The sequence below is a fragment of the Heterodontus francisci genome, chromosome 5 (genome assembly GCF_036365525.1).
Source record: "Heterodontus francisci isolate sHetFra1 chromosome 5, sHetFra1.hap1, whole genome shotgun sequence".
Lineage (NCBI taxonomy): Eukaryota > Metazoa > Chordata > Chondrichthyes > Heterodontiformes > Heterodontidae > Heterodontus > Heterodontus francisci.
Window position 1 is genome coordinate 149,712,663 of NC_090375.1, and position 15,113 is coordinate 149,727,775.

The 15,113-nt window shown below is 44.5% G+C and overlaps 1 protein-coding gene across 1 annotated transcript in view; it reads left to right on the forward strand.

Annotated features, from left to right (window-relative positions):
• The window catches only part of LOC137370099 (cyclin-dependent kinase 13-like), a 90,565-nt gene that overhangs the window by 52,187 nt on the left and 23,265 nt on the right, over positions 1-15,113 (forward strand). The window contains exons 8-11 of the mRNA XM_068032234.1: positions 4,304-4,405; positions 4,530-4,607; positions 6,390-6,506; positions 8,161-8,292. Coding sequence (XP_067888335.1) covers positions 4,304-4,405; positions 4,530-4,607; positions 6,390-6,506; positions 8,161-8,292 — 429 coding nt within the window. The remainder of the gene's footprint in view (positions 1-4,303; positions 4,406-4,529; positions 4,608-6,389; positions 6,507-8,160; positions 8,293-15,113) is intronic.

Here is a 15,113-nt window from a genome sequence, read left to right on the forward strand (position 1 = left end):
AAAGCTGGAGCTCCCCGGATAACTTAAAGATAGAGATTAAAATGAAATGGGAAAAGAAGGCTTATGATGAAGCCAAACGCAGCAATTACAGAGGAGATCTAAAAAGGGAATAAGAGGGGGGGAAAAAAGAGTGTGAAAATAGATTAGCAGCTGTCACTGGGGACTAGTAATCCAGAGGCCTCGGCATAAACTGGGGATATGGGTTCGAATCCCACCAAGGCAGATGGTGAAATTTGAATTCAATTAATAAAATCTGGAGTTAATAAAGCTAGTCTAATGGTGACTATGAAACCATTGTCAATTGTTGTAAAAACCCATCTGGTTCACTAATATCCTTTCGGGAAGGGAATCTGCCATCCTTCCCTGATCTGGCCTACATGTGACTTCAGACCCACAACAATGCGGTTGACTCTGAACTGCCCTCTAAAATGGCCTAGCAAGCCACTCAATTGTCAAGGGCAATTAAGGATGGGCAACGGACACTGGCTTTGGCAGCGACGCCCACATCCCATAAAAGTATTTTAAAAAGCTAACATAAAAAGGAAACCCAAAAGTCTTTGACTATGCTTTTACATTTATATGTTATTAAAAGGGAAGGGCAGGCCAATTGGGGACAAAAGAAATCTTATGGAGGCAGACGTATGGTTGAGGTATTAACTGAATACTTTGCATTGGTTTTTGCTAGAGAAGTGGATGATGCCAATGTAGCTGTCGAGGTAGTACCGATATTGAGTAGGATTTTAAAAAAAACAACTATGTACTTAAAAAGATTGACAGTACTCAAAGTAGAAATGTCATCAGTCAGGATGGGACGCTTTCTAGGTTACTGACGGACGCAAGGGTGGAAACGGCAAAGGCTCTGGCCACAGTCTTCCAAAGCTCCATCGATATGGGGAAAGTGCCAGTGGATTGCAGATGTTACAGCCTGCTCAAAAAGGGAGAAGGGTATAAACCCGGCAATTACAGACCAGTCAGCCTAACACGATGGCGCAAATTTGGAGACATTGTGTATAATTTCAAAGTTTACACATGACATACAATTCAGAAATGTAAATAATGTGGAGGATAGTAACTGACTTCAGGAGGACATAGAATGGTGAAATGGGCAGACATATGGGGAAATTTGAAAGGAATGATGAGGCAAGGCATTATAAATAAATGGTATAATTTTACAGCAGCTGCAAGAACAGAAACCCTGGTGAAAAAGGCAGGAAAAGTTGTGAAGACTTTTTTTTAAAAAAAAAAAAGCATTTGGGATCCTTGGCTTTGTTAATAGAGGCATCGAGTACAAAGTTATGCTAAATCTTTGTAAAACAGTGGTTAGGCCTCAGCTAGAGTATTATATTCAATTCTGGACACCACAGTTTAGGAAGGATGTTAAGAGAAGAGATTTACTAGAATGGTACTGGGAATGAGGGTCTTCACTTAGACGGAAGAAGCTGGGGTTGTTGTCTTTAAAGCAGAGAAGATTAAGGGAAGATTTGTTAGAGGTGTTCAAAATCATGAACAGTTTTGATAGAGTAAATAAGGAGAAACTGTTTACAGTGCCAAAAATGTCAGTAACTAGAGGGCATAGATTTAAAGTGATTGGCAAAAGAACCAGAAGCGACCTGAGGAAACTTTTTTTTTATGCAGAGTTGTTTTCTGGAATGCACTGCCTGAAAGGGTGGTGGAAGCAGATTCAATAACTTTCAAACAGGAATTCAATAAATACTTGAAGGAAAAAAATGTCAGGCGCTGCTTCACAAACCACTGACCACCTCCAGGCGCATATCTATTGTCTCTCGAGTTAAGGAGGCCCAAAGAAAGATGGAGAAAGAGCAGAGGGGTAGGGCTAATTGGGTAGCTCTACCAAAGTGTTGGCAGAGGCACGATGGCCTCCTCCTGTGCTCTTTTTGTAGGCAAGCCCATCACTCCAAACTACCTATGATTTGGCACTAAGGTTTTTACTTTGTGCAGAACTCTGACAGCCTATTCTAGAATATCTTTCAAAGCGTTCACTAGCCACCTGTGTCATGCACATATGATGGTCGAGTGTGTCGCTGACCATTTCTAAGCTTTCTGCTGATGTCACTTGAAGGTGTGCATTTTTTTTTGCTTTAGAGATTATTTTGATTTAATTTCCCCTCACCAAGGATGATGCACTGGCCATGGTTTCTGCTTACTTGTATAAACAAGTATTATGTATTTTTTCATACAAGTAACTAATCGTAGATGACATGCTTATTGACCACTTCCTTTCCCAGCTGCTCCCAATAACTATTATTGAAACAGGTGATGTAGTCACAGGCATTAGGCCTGTAACTGTATTTCTTTTTTTTCCTTTTGGGCCTCCTTATCTCGAGAGACAATGGATACGCGCCTGGAGGTGGTCAGTGGTTTGTGAAGCAGCGCCTGGAGTGGCTATAAAGGCCAATTCTAGAGTGACGGGCTCTTCCACAGGTGCTGCAGAGAAATTTGTTTGTCGGGGCTGTTGCACAGTTGGCTCTCTCCTTGCGCCTCTCTTTTTTCCTGCCAACTACTAAGTCTCTTCGACTCGCCACATTTTAGCCCTGTCTTTATGGCTGCCCGCCAGATTTAAAGGGTTAGCATTTATATAGCACTTTTCATGACCTCAGGCATTGCACAGTGCTTCACAGCCTATTAGATACTTTTTGAAGTTCTGTCGTTGTAATGTAGGGAATAGTGTGCTATAACTGTTTGTAGAGATACTATAGAATACTAGACATCTCTCAAGGCTCGCAGGATTCACTATTTGAGCATCCTTGGATTGCACTTAGAGCCACGCAGAATCCTATTTACGTTGCTTAGCTGCAGCTTCGCTGGACTTGTAACCATCCAGTCCAAAGAGCGTCTGCGAGATTGGATATATCATGTGCACGGTTCTGTTTCGCAGTTTAAATGCTTAGAGAGTGGGAATTGGAAAATCATTCCACTGTAAGCTATTTTAATATCAGGCAAGTTTTTTTTAAAGTACCAACAAAGTCCATTGATCCCTATTAGTACCTTATAAACTAAGTTTGGCACACAGTAAATTTACACTCCATGCAGTGCCAAATCTCAGTGGTTTGTGACTGCTGTCTCCAGGGAGTCTTGCTCCACTTGGCTCTGGAGTCAGTTCAGGCCCTGATTCTGGATTAACATTGCAAGCATAGTGTACATGCAAAGCAGAGATCATTAAACCTACAGTGTAATTGCACCCGGAGTTGTTCATCGTGTTTGGGGAAATATTAGTAATAATGTACTTAGCCATAATTATTTTTTCTTGCAATTGTAAATTTTCACCATATCTAAATCATTTACTATTATAATGCTGAGCAAAATGGAAAATGGATACACTCCTCTCCCATATAATTACCCATAATTTTCAACCACTCTAGTACACTCTAAATCAGCATGGAATATTTCAATGATTGCATACATCCTAATTTGCAGCGTAGCTCTCGCCAGAGAAGAAAATAAAACAGGTTTTCCAATTGAGAAACCAAAGTGAAGGATTAAGGTCCATAGTGCAGGTTACCACCAACGTTGAAAGGGAAGACGAGGCGTATGGAGAAGTAATGATTATATGACGCCACCCTTGAGTTTTAGAAGTCTGAGCTCCCTGAGGAAAGATGATTTAGAGTAAGAGATGATGCAATGCGTCTTTGCTTAAACACTTTGGAGATGATGCAAGGAGGGAAACTGCATAGGACAGTGTATTTGGAATCTAGATGGAGCTAAAAAGGATAGTTCATGAGTACAGTTGATAAAAATAAAGCCAACACCAGTTGCAAAAGGGGTGAGAGCAATGGAGGCTAGACTTGAGGGGAATTGCGTATTAGACAGGAGGCTGCTCCTTGCATCCTGCTAAGGTGTGTGCAGTGAGTGATAAAAGATCCTGTCCAGATGTTGGACCAGTATTAAGGTTTTGAATGAATTTGGATTTTAATAGGATTAAAAATTGTGGAGACAGGAGAAAAATAAACTGAGCTTGTTAGAGGCAGTTTTAGCAGTGAAGAACCTTGAGCTGCAGAGAAAAACAGTGGAATGTCAGATGAAAATTGACAGTCAGGATTCACAAAGGCACCAGAAGTACAGGCTAAAGAAGAAGAAGCAAATGTGGATGTTTTCTGCTGTAATGAGAGGTCCTGGAAAATTGTGAATCTTAAGGTTATACTTGTGTTGACAGAAGGTGAAAGAAAATATTTTTTTTCCCATTGATTAGGTGTGTTTCTCTCTCATTGTAACTTTCATCTGTTTTGCTTTCCTCAAAGTTCCTTAGATTTTCGAGGCACTGATACTTAATTTTCTGTTCTTTTAGTCGGCCATACACCAATAAGGTTATTACTCTCTGGTATCGGCCACCTGAACTCTTGCTTGGAGAGGAGCGATATACGCCAGCTATAGATGTATGGAGCTGTGGGTGAGTGATTCATACATGCTGGCTGTCAGGAAAAATTATATGGAGAAGTGTGCTGTCATCTTATTAAAAAAAAAAAAATAATTGAGCATGTAGATACTTAAAACTAATATTTTATTTCATACAGATGTATTCTGGGTGAGCTTTTTACTAAAAAACCCATCTTTCAAGCAAATCAAGAGCTTGCTCAATTGGAATTGATCAGGTAGGTGCTCTTGTCATTTAACAGTTCCTTAAAATTCAATCTTCATGCTAGAATTTGCAGTTAGTGTTGACACTGCAAATTAACTCTGCTTCTGTTTCCCCAAGTGTTAACCCCAAAACATAATGCAACAAAGTTATTCTGGGCAAACCATTTTAAAATAACTTAAACCTCAGCCTGCTGTCATTCTGCATTATGTAATAATCATCTGTAGTCATTTGCAGACTTTGAGTCTGGCAGCTCAGTCATATTGGCATTTGCATTTATATTTCTTGATTCCTGGTTTGTCCTATTTTAATGTTGTGGGTCTGGTGGTTTGGAAAAATTGGATACCCATGTCCTGAACAAGATTGTTACCTGCCCCACATGATGTATTAAAAGCAGCTACACTGGCAACTTCAAAACCAATTGCTTGCTGGAACCACCAGACTGTTTCATACTTAATAACTTCCTTACATTCCAATTGGCAATAATTATGACATTGAACTTTAAATAATGCTAAAACCAAAATCAACATTCCTCATCTGCACTTTCCACACACACCTACTGTGTGCTAACTCGATAATGCACGATTTCATCAAAATCTAAACATGCATGTGAAAATGTCCTCAGTGCGAAACGTGGTCTTTATATTTGGGTCAGTATGTCGTCTTCACCAAAAGCTTTAAATACTATGCAAAATGCAGTAGATCATTACAATCATATATGCTCATGGCTAAGATATAACATAATTGTTACAAAAACACGATACAGTAATTTATCAACTTAGCATCTGGTTCATGAAATGCATCTGTAAGGGTAGCACATATTTCCAACATTATTCAGAACAAGATAACCTAGCACAGTAAGCCTGAGAACTCCAGCTACACGTAGTTGGATGATGCTGAACACAACTCAACATCATTCAGGGCCAAGTTGGTGCCAGGGACAATGTCAGTCAATGCCACGCACTTGCTGGAGTCGTTGTTGTAACATTACTGACAGCACATAGTGCTGAGGATCTTTTGTGCCCTCTGCTGACAGCTGACTAGCACTAGAGTATTGTCAGCCAGCATCAGCCATACTGCTTTAGTAATGCTCAAAACAAATTGTGAATATTCCCCTATGGGAAATGGGGAGGCTTAGTAAACCATTGGCTAAGAAAATAGTTCTAAATGAACCACGCTTATGGTCGGGGGTGGGGGAGGTGAGTAACCCGCCTCTTCCTATTGGAACATAATCCCCATCTGCACCATTTTCTTTGGAGCTCCTCCCACTGAGATCTCAACAGGCTCTCTGGATAGCAGGATTCAAGTGGAGGCACCGTTTACCAGACAATATTTCTGGGGGACTGCAGAGTACATGGCATAACTTATTATTTGCCATGCAGCTATATTTATTAACATCATAGCAACGAGATGAAACAACACCCTAGCTTCTCCTCAAAGGGATCTCTTTTTCACCGTTGGAAAGGTCACAATGAACTTCAGTTTGTAGACATCGTGTTTGACGTCTGGTTCTTCACTGGCCACATGACTATTAGATTAGGGTCTCATGCACCAGGTGACAGACACCTTAATTTGAACTTCCCGGGCGTGCAGTAATAGATCTTATCAAGACAAAATGGAAAGCGTTTGTCAGTCATGTTCTGCTTGTGAGTTTCTCAATGGGGGTGATGTATTTAGCATTGAAATACAAATATTAACTTTAGCTAAGGTAAGGGTGGGGAAACTTGCTAGGGAAAAGTCATACAGTGAACTGAAAAGCAGTTGTGCTCCTTCATCTTGTTTCATGTTGTTCTGATAGCCGAATCTGTGGTAGCCCATGCCCAGCAGTGTGGCCCGATGTGATTAAACTTCCTTATTTCCATACAATGAAGCCAAAGAAACAGTATCGCAGAAGATTAAGAGAAGAATATTCTTTGTAAGTATTTTACTGAAAACACATTTTAGAACCTGGAAGATTGATCGTGGTAGTCTTTGCCAGTCCTGTAGATTTGTGTGTTCCTGAGTGATCTTAATATATTTTGAAGGCAAGTTTGAAAATTATTTTTTGTTTCTACACGATCAGAACAGGTATAGGAAAGATCTTAGGAAGTTTCAAAATTACGGAAGGGTTTTAGAGGATAAATAGTGAACAATTGCTTCTTGTAATCAGTGAATCCGTGATGGGGCACCATTTGAGGGATATTTATAGAAGAATGAAGGGGCAAGTTAGACAATTTCTCAAAGTTACTGGAACATCGAATGCTTTACCACGGAGCTGTTGAACCATAGACTACCATCATACAAAAGGAATCTGTTAGATATTTTTTAAAAAACAATAATATAAAAGGATGTGGGATAGGCCATAGAAATGGGATTCGAGTCCCAGTTGAAGAGCTAGTACTGGCACAGGTATGATGGGTAAAATGCCTAAATTCCGTAATAACAATTTACTCTGATGGTGTAAGGGTCCATTAAGAAGAATTTGGTACTTTTCACTCATTAAGGAGGCTTGGTATAGTTTTTGATGAACCCTGGAGAAAATCCCAGCATGCTGTGCAAATCAAGGCCAGAACTGCAGAAGCAGGAATGTTTTCCATTCCATGAATGTTCCCTTCTACTTCCCTTTAGCATTTGTCTGATCCTGATGCTCACACTTTCACATTTTAGAGACAAATGTTGGCTGGTTTTCCCAATTTAGAGCATGTCTAGACACTGTCAAACCTATTGCCTTTCCATGTTCGCGTATATTCACTAATAATCAACAACAACAACTTATATTTATATAGTACCTTTAATGTAATAAGACATCCCAAGGTGCTTCACAGGAGCCTTATAAAACAAACTATGACACCGAGCCACATGACAATATTCGGCCAATTGTCCAAAAGTTTTATCAAAGCGGTAGGTTTTAAGGAGCAACTTAAAGGAGGAAAGCAAGGTGGAGAGGTATAGGGATGGCATTCCAAAGCTTAGGGTCTAGGCAACAAAGCGCAGCCACCAATGGTGGAGCGATTAAAATCGGAGATGCTGAAGAGGTCAGAATTCGAGGAGCGCAGATATGAGTGTTGTGGGGCTGGGGAGATTACAGAGAAAGAGAGGGCGAGGCCAAGGAGGGATTTGAAAATGAAGACAAGAATGTTAAAATCAAGACGTTGCAATAGACAAAGGTTACAGGTATACTTACCCATGCATGTGCCACATTATCAAACTGTTTGCAGCACCATTTGTTGTCGCCTTTTAAGCTCTTATCGAATCCTTATCCAACTGGGAGAGTGAGAACCTCGGGCCTTTAGCTTCAACCAGTGTGGATGCATGCTTGTTGCTTTAGTGATCTGTTGCTCCCTGATGTTAAAGTGCATTGTTTTCAATCAGAGTTTGAATCCCATTTTAGTTTCCTGGGAGTCCAGTATCCCTATCATGTTTTTAATTTTTCAGTGCTCTTGAAATTGAGTCCTTAAATTGTGAAAGTGGCACTTGTGCACTTCATTTAAATAACTTCAGTAATATAGCTATGAGTTTAGTGTTTCAGAGACTTGTAAAAGTTTGAGAGGTTTGGTTATTTTTCCAGTTCAAATTGTTTTTGCTTCCAGTATTCCAGCAACTGCTCTGGATCTCTTTGATCACATGTTAGCTTTGGATCCCAATAAACGCTGCACTGCTGAACATGCTCTTCAGTCTGATTTCCTGAGAGAAGTGGATCCTACGAAAATGCCTCCACCTGAGTAAGTCACCCCTCAAATTGCTGATCTTGCATAAGAATTGCTAGACAAGAAAAGATCCAGGTCTATCTAGTTTGCCATCTGCCATCCTGGTGGGGAATTTTCCAGCCATTCTGCACTAGGCAATGCTAGGTCAAAAGTACTGGGTTCCAGTCAACCTAGTCTACAACTGCTCCTTAGAACAGAAGGCTGTTTTTGGCAGACTTCCATTAAGTAATAACACCGTATACTCCACTTACAGTAGATGTATATTTGTCAAGATGGCTCCTGGGCTGGAAGCTCCCTTGCTGTTCAACTCTATCCATGGCCATCTGCTCCCATCCCTAACGTTTTCTCCCCCAATCTGCCCTCTTAAACTGTTTAAATTCCCCTGGCTCTTTAAATCAGTTCATTTTAGCCCTATCTAAAAGTTAACAGCTAGTTTAGTGTATGTTACCTGGGCCCACTGCCCTCCCCCAGCCACACCTGCTCTTTGTTTTCTCAATGAAATTGATCCGGATGAAACTGACGAGAACAGCTGCCGATACTTTAATCTCCGATCCTGCTGTCTTCACAGTCCAGAGTGTCTGCAGCCACGGCATGCGGTAAGTCCATTGAGGTGAAGAAGGAGCTGCGGGACCCGAGAGAAGTCCTGTGAAAAGGTGCCCCGAACACCCAAAACATCCACGAACGGCCCCCCCGGCCGCAACTTCAAAGCGCCCGCGGGAGATGGCTCGGAGAGCATCTGCAGCGCACTGTCGGCAATGCTGCATGCCTTTATTTAAACCACTGCAAAAAAAAAAACCCTTAGCAAATGTAATCACCTCTAAGTCTGCCAAATGATGCTTCACCTCCCGAAGGACGTGGATGAGCTTTCCGGACGTCGATGGTGGGCACTGAGGAAATGGCTTATTACCTGCACCAGATTACACCCCCCCTCCCCCCCCTTTACCCCCCTTCCACCCCCCTCCCCTTCCCTGCTCCACCCTCTCAGCTCACCCCCTCACAACCCCGTCCCAGCCCGCCCCCCCCTCGCACCATCTTCACCCCGCACCCCCTTCCCCTGCACCCCCCCCTCCTCCCTCTACCCCTCCCCCTTGCATCCCCTCCTCCCACCGGCACCATCCTACACCTGTGTAGGGGCCCCAACAACCCCACTGCCTTGTGGGCGTCTCGGGAGAGACCAAGGCTAAGGGAGTAAACCCTAACAGAAAATCCGGAGCGGAATCCCGTAGGCGGTCATGTGTCACCTTTGGCATGTTTCCGGCAGTTCCTGCAGCCATACTGGTGCCAAACGTCGTGTCCTGCACTCCTTTGGACCCCACCAGAAAGGCCGAGAGGGGGGTTTTGACGACTGGGCAACTCTCAACCTCCATAAATTTGCCCAGGCATGCGCCATGGAGAGGTCACTCCATAGTTGCCTCACAGCGACTGAAACAACACGGAAGGCAGCAGTTACGGGTTATAAGTCCAGATAAATTGGCGTAGAAACTGGGCGCCACGGGTTGCCTTTGTCGGTGGGAGAGGTCATTGCACCTCACTGGACAGCTACCGCCCGCCTCAAACCGGGCAGCCCCCGGTCAATAAGGTTCTGTCCCGCCACAGTCTGCCTGCTTCAATGGGTGCTTGGAGCTCAGGGTCATTGCCCGAAAGGTGGACTGATACACCGCACCAAACAACATGAAAAAAGGAAAGAAGGTACCAGCCCTTCGCTTTGCAAGCTGGAACGTCAGAACTATGTGTCCTGGCCTGTCGGAAGACCTTACACAAATCAACGATTCTCGGAAGACCGCCATCATTAACAACGAGCTCAGTAGACTCAATGTGGACATTGCAGCACTTCAGGAGACTTGCCTCCCCGCGAGTGGCTCTCTAGCAGAGCAAGACTACACCTTCTTCTGGCAGGGCAGGGATCCTGAAGAACCAAGACAGCATGGAGTGGGCTTCGCCATCAGAAACTCCTTGCTCAGCATGATAGAGCCTCCCTCAAATGGCTCGGAACGCATACTGTCCATCCGACTGCTCACCACCTCTGGTCCAGTACACCTACTCAGCATCTATGCTCCAACACTCTGTTCCGCACCTGAAGCTAAAGACCAGTTCTATGAACAACTCCATAACATCATTAGCAGCATCCCCAACACCGAACACCTATTCCTGCTGGGGGACTTTAATGCCAGGGTTGGGGCCGACCATGACTCATGGCCCTCCTGCCTTGGGCGCTATGGCGTTGGAAGGATGAATGAGAACGGGCAGAGACTGCTTGAGTTGTGTACCTATCATAACCTCTGCATCACCAACTCGTTCTTTCACACTAAACCCTGTCACCAGGTTTCATGGAGGCACCCAAGATCACGTCGTTGGCACCAGCTAGACCTCATTGTCACAAGGCGAGCCGCCTTAAACAGTGTTCAAATCACACGCAGCTTCCACAGTGCGGACTGCGACACCGACCACTCCCTGGTGTGCAGCAAGGTTAGACTCAGACCAAAGAAGTTGCATCATTCCAAGCAGAAGGGCCACCTGCGCATCAACACGAGCAGAATTTCTCACCCACAGCTGTTACAAAAATTTCTAAATTCACTTGTAACAGCCCTTCAAAACACTCCCACAGGGGATGCTGAGACCAAGTGGGCCCACATCAGAGACGCCATCTATGAGTCAGCTTTGACCACCTACGGCAAAAGTGCGAAGAGAAATGCAGACTGGTTTCAATCTCATAATGAAGAGCTGGAACCTGTCATAGCCGCTAAGCGCATTGCACTTTTGAACTACAAGAAAGCCCCCAGCGATTTCACATCCGCAGCACTTAAAGCAGCCAGAAGTACTGCACAAAGAACAGCTAGGCGTTGCGCAAACGACTACTGGCAACACCTATGCAGTCATATTCAGCTGGCCTCAGACACCGGAAACATCAGAGGAATGTATGATGGCATGAAGAGAGCTCTTGGGCCAACCATCAAGAAGATCACCCCCCTCAAATCTAAATCGGGGGACATAATCACTGACCAACGCAAACAGATGGACCGCTGGGTTGAGCACTACCTAGAACTGTACTCCAGGGAGAATGCTGTCACTGAGACTGCCCTCAATGCAGCCCAGCCTCTACCAGTCATGGATGAGCTGGACATACAGCCAACCAAATCGGAACTCAGTGATGCCATTGATTCCCTAGCCAGCGGAAAAGCCCCTGGGAAGGACAGCATTACCCCTGAAATAATCAAGAGTGCCAAGCCTGCTATACTCTCAGCACTACATGAACTGCTATGCCTGTGCTGGGACGAGGGAGCAGTACCCCAGGACATGCGCGATGCCAACATCATCACCCTCTATAAAAACAAAGGTGACCGCGGTGACTGCAACAACTACCGTGGAATCTCCCTGCTCAGCATAGTGGGGAAAGTCTTTGCTCGAGTCGCTCTGAACAGGCTCCAGAAGCTGGCCGAGCGCGTCTACCCTGAGGCACAGTGTGGCTTTCGTGCAGAGAGATCGACTATTGACATGCTGTTCTCCCTTCGTCAGATACAGGAGAAATGCCGTGAACAGCAGATGCCCCTCTACATTGCTTTCATTGATCTCACCAAAGCCTTTGACCTCGTCAGCAGACGTGGTCTCTTCAGACTACTAGAAAAGATCGGATGTCCACCAAAGCTACGAAGTATCATCACCTCATTCCATGACAATATGAAAGGCACAATTCAACATGGTGGCTCCTCATCAGAGCCCTTTCCTATCCTGAGTGGTGTGAAACAGGGCTGTGTTCTCGCACCCACACTTTTTGGGATTTTCTTCTCCCTGCTGCTTTCACATGCGTTCAAATCCTCTGAAGAAGGAATTTTCCTCCACACAAGATCAGGGGGCAGGTTGTTCAACCTTGCCCGTCTAAGAGCGAAGTCCAAAGTACGGAAAGTCCTCATCAGAGAACTCCTCTTTGCTGACGATGCTGCTTTAACATCTCACACTGAAGAATGCCTGCAGAGTCTCATCGACAGGTTTGCGTCTGCCTGCAATGAATTTGGCCTAACCATCAGCCTCAAGAAAACGAACATCATGGGGCAGGATGTCAGAAATGCTCCATCCATCAATATTGGCGACCACGCTCTGGAAGTGGTTCAAGAGTTCACCTACCTAGGCTCAACTATCACCAGTAACCTGTCTCTAGATGCAGAAATCAACAAGCGCATGGGTAAGGCTTCCACTGCTATGTTTAGACTGGCCAAGAGAGTGTGGGAAAATGGCGCACTGACACGGAACACAAAAGTCCGAGTGTATCAGGCCTGTGTCCTCAGTACCTTGCTCTACGGCAGCGAGGCCTGGACAACGTATGCCAGCCAAGAGCGACGTCTCAATTCATTCCATCTTCGCTGCCTTCGGAGAATACTTGGCATCAGGTGGCAGGACTATATCTCCAACACAGAAGTCCTTGAAGCGGCCAACATCCCCAGCTTATACACACTACTGAGTCAGCGGCGCTTGAGATGGCTTGGCCATGTGAGCCGCATGGAAGATGGCAGGATCCCCAAAGACACATTGTACAGCGAGCTCGCCACTGGTATCAGACCCACCGGCCGTCCATGTCTCCGTTATAAAGACGTCTGCAAACGCGACATGAAATCGTGTGACATTGATCACAAGTCGTGGGAGTCAGTTGCCAGCATTCGCCAGAGCTGGCGGGCAGCCATAAAGACAGGGCTAAATTGTGGCGAGTCGAAGAGACTTAGTAGTTGGCAGGAAAAAAGACAGAGGCGCAAGGGGAGAGCCAACTGTGCAACAGCCCCAACAAACAAATTTCTCTGCAGCACCTGTGGAAGAGCCTGTTACTCCAGAATTGGCCTTTATAGCCACTCCAGGCGCTGCTTCACAAACCACTGACCACCTCCAGGCGCGTATCCATTGTCTCTCGAGATAAGGAGGCCCAAAAGAAGAATATTTGTCTAGATAGGTAGACAATCAATTGGTATAGGGACCGAAAATTGGTCGGGGGCGTACTGCTGCACCCCATCCTGACCTAGAGTTTCCTCCTCCCGCCACCCCCCCCTGCCGGCTGCCTTCAGAGTGTAAATGGTGGCCTAGGGGTTACCTGATTTCTCTCCTGCTGCGGATACTGCTGGCCCCAGAATAATAGAGGGCTGGTGGTAGTCCCTGAGAAGGATCGCTTTTTGGAAGAGAGCTGGGACTCTTTCCCCATCCTTTGACTCTAGAACTTTCTTTGGATGTGTTGTGCCCCTTGTAAGTTTGTTCTGTTCTCCCCTCTTTGATGTAGCAGCAGTTCCAATGCAGCACCACCATTTCTTACTCCCTCACAGTGGGAATGGCAGGAGAGGGAGGGAAAGAACGAGCCTGCTCCACTCCTCATGGGTAATGCCCCTCAACCCAGGAAACTGAATCATGCGATAGGCAGGATCAGGAGGCAAGCAGACGTCCAGAAACTCTAACCCTAATTTCTCCAGTGGAATGTGGAAAATCCAGGCCAGCAGATCAGTTCTAAATTTTCTCCATTTCACTATGGTCGAGTTTCTCTGAAAAGACCTTATCGTAAAGTCAACTTTTTTTGTATTTTATTTTCTCCACTGTTCTATCTAAAGTTTTTTTTTTGTAACAACTTTAATTGCATACATTAGTACGACTGAACCACAACGGCTTCCATTTGCCATCCCCTTCATCTCCATATTCTGAATCAATTTTATTTGATTATAGAACCTCACTTTGTCTATCAAGCAATTTTCATTGATTTTTTTTAAAGTGCAGTATAAAAGTTCAACTGCAATAAGTGAGCTCTGGCTGTAGTGTTAGAGATGCATGGGAAGTACAATTTGTTCTCATAAACCGACAGTGCTGTGGTTAATCAAAGAAAAATGCATGAATGTTACATGTTAGTTCGTGTCTTTTATCGTACTGTCAACAAAAAAACTGCACCCACAAAAGGGCAGTACTGTGGTAGTTATTGAAAATAATCAATTGTCTAAGGAGCAGGCTGGGTTGAGTGGATTCTACCATTTTCTGTTCGCTGTGCGGATCTGATATTTTCCCTTTCACCTTCTGCATGTTATCCTTTAAGGTCCAACTCGAGCCAAAAAACAAAGTTGGGTTAAACCCTACCAAGTATCTGCTTCAAAAGCTTTGTTCCACATGTACATCCAACCTTGCTCATCCCTTTTACACTTCCAATCTGAATGGGGCTCAAAGGGTTAAATTATGAGAACTGGTTTTACAGCCTAACCTTGTATTCCCTCGAATATATAAGATTAAGGGGATCTAATTGAGATGTTCAAGATAATTAAAGGATTTGATAGGGTAGATAGATATTGTCTCTGGCAGGGGAATCCAGACCAAGGGAGCATAACCTTAAAATTGGAAATGTCACTGTCCCGAAACAGCTCTTATCAAAGTCACAAACCTGCATGTTCTTCTCGACCTGTCTGCAGCCATTGACAAGGTTAAACACACCATCCTCCCCGAATGCCCCTCCACTGCATTCCAGCTGGGTGGGACTGCTCTCACCTGGTTACATCCTTGTATATCTAATGGTAGCCAGAGAATCACCTGCGATGACTTTTCTTCCTGCTCCCACACTGTTGCCTCTGGTGTCGCCCCCAAGGATCTGTCCTTGGCTGCCTCCTATTTCTCATCTACGTGCTGCCCCTCGGTGACATAATTCGAAAGCACAGCATTAGTTTTCACATGTATGCTGACAACACTCAAGACAGGTGGATGGAATTAAGATACGGATCAGCCATGATTTAATTGTACTGGCAGAACTTATGACTCTCTAAGTAAAGCTGAATGGCCTACACCTGTGTTTCTATGTAAACTTTGCCCAACCTAATTGGTAACTTTTTCTCCAC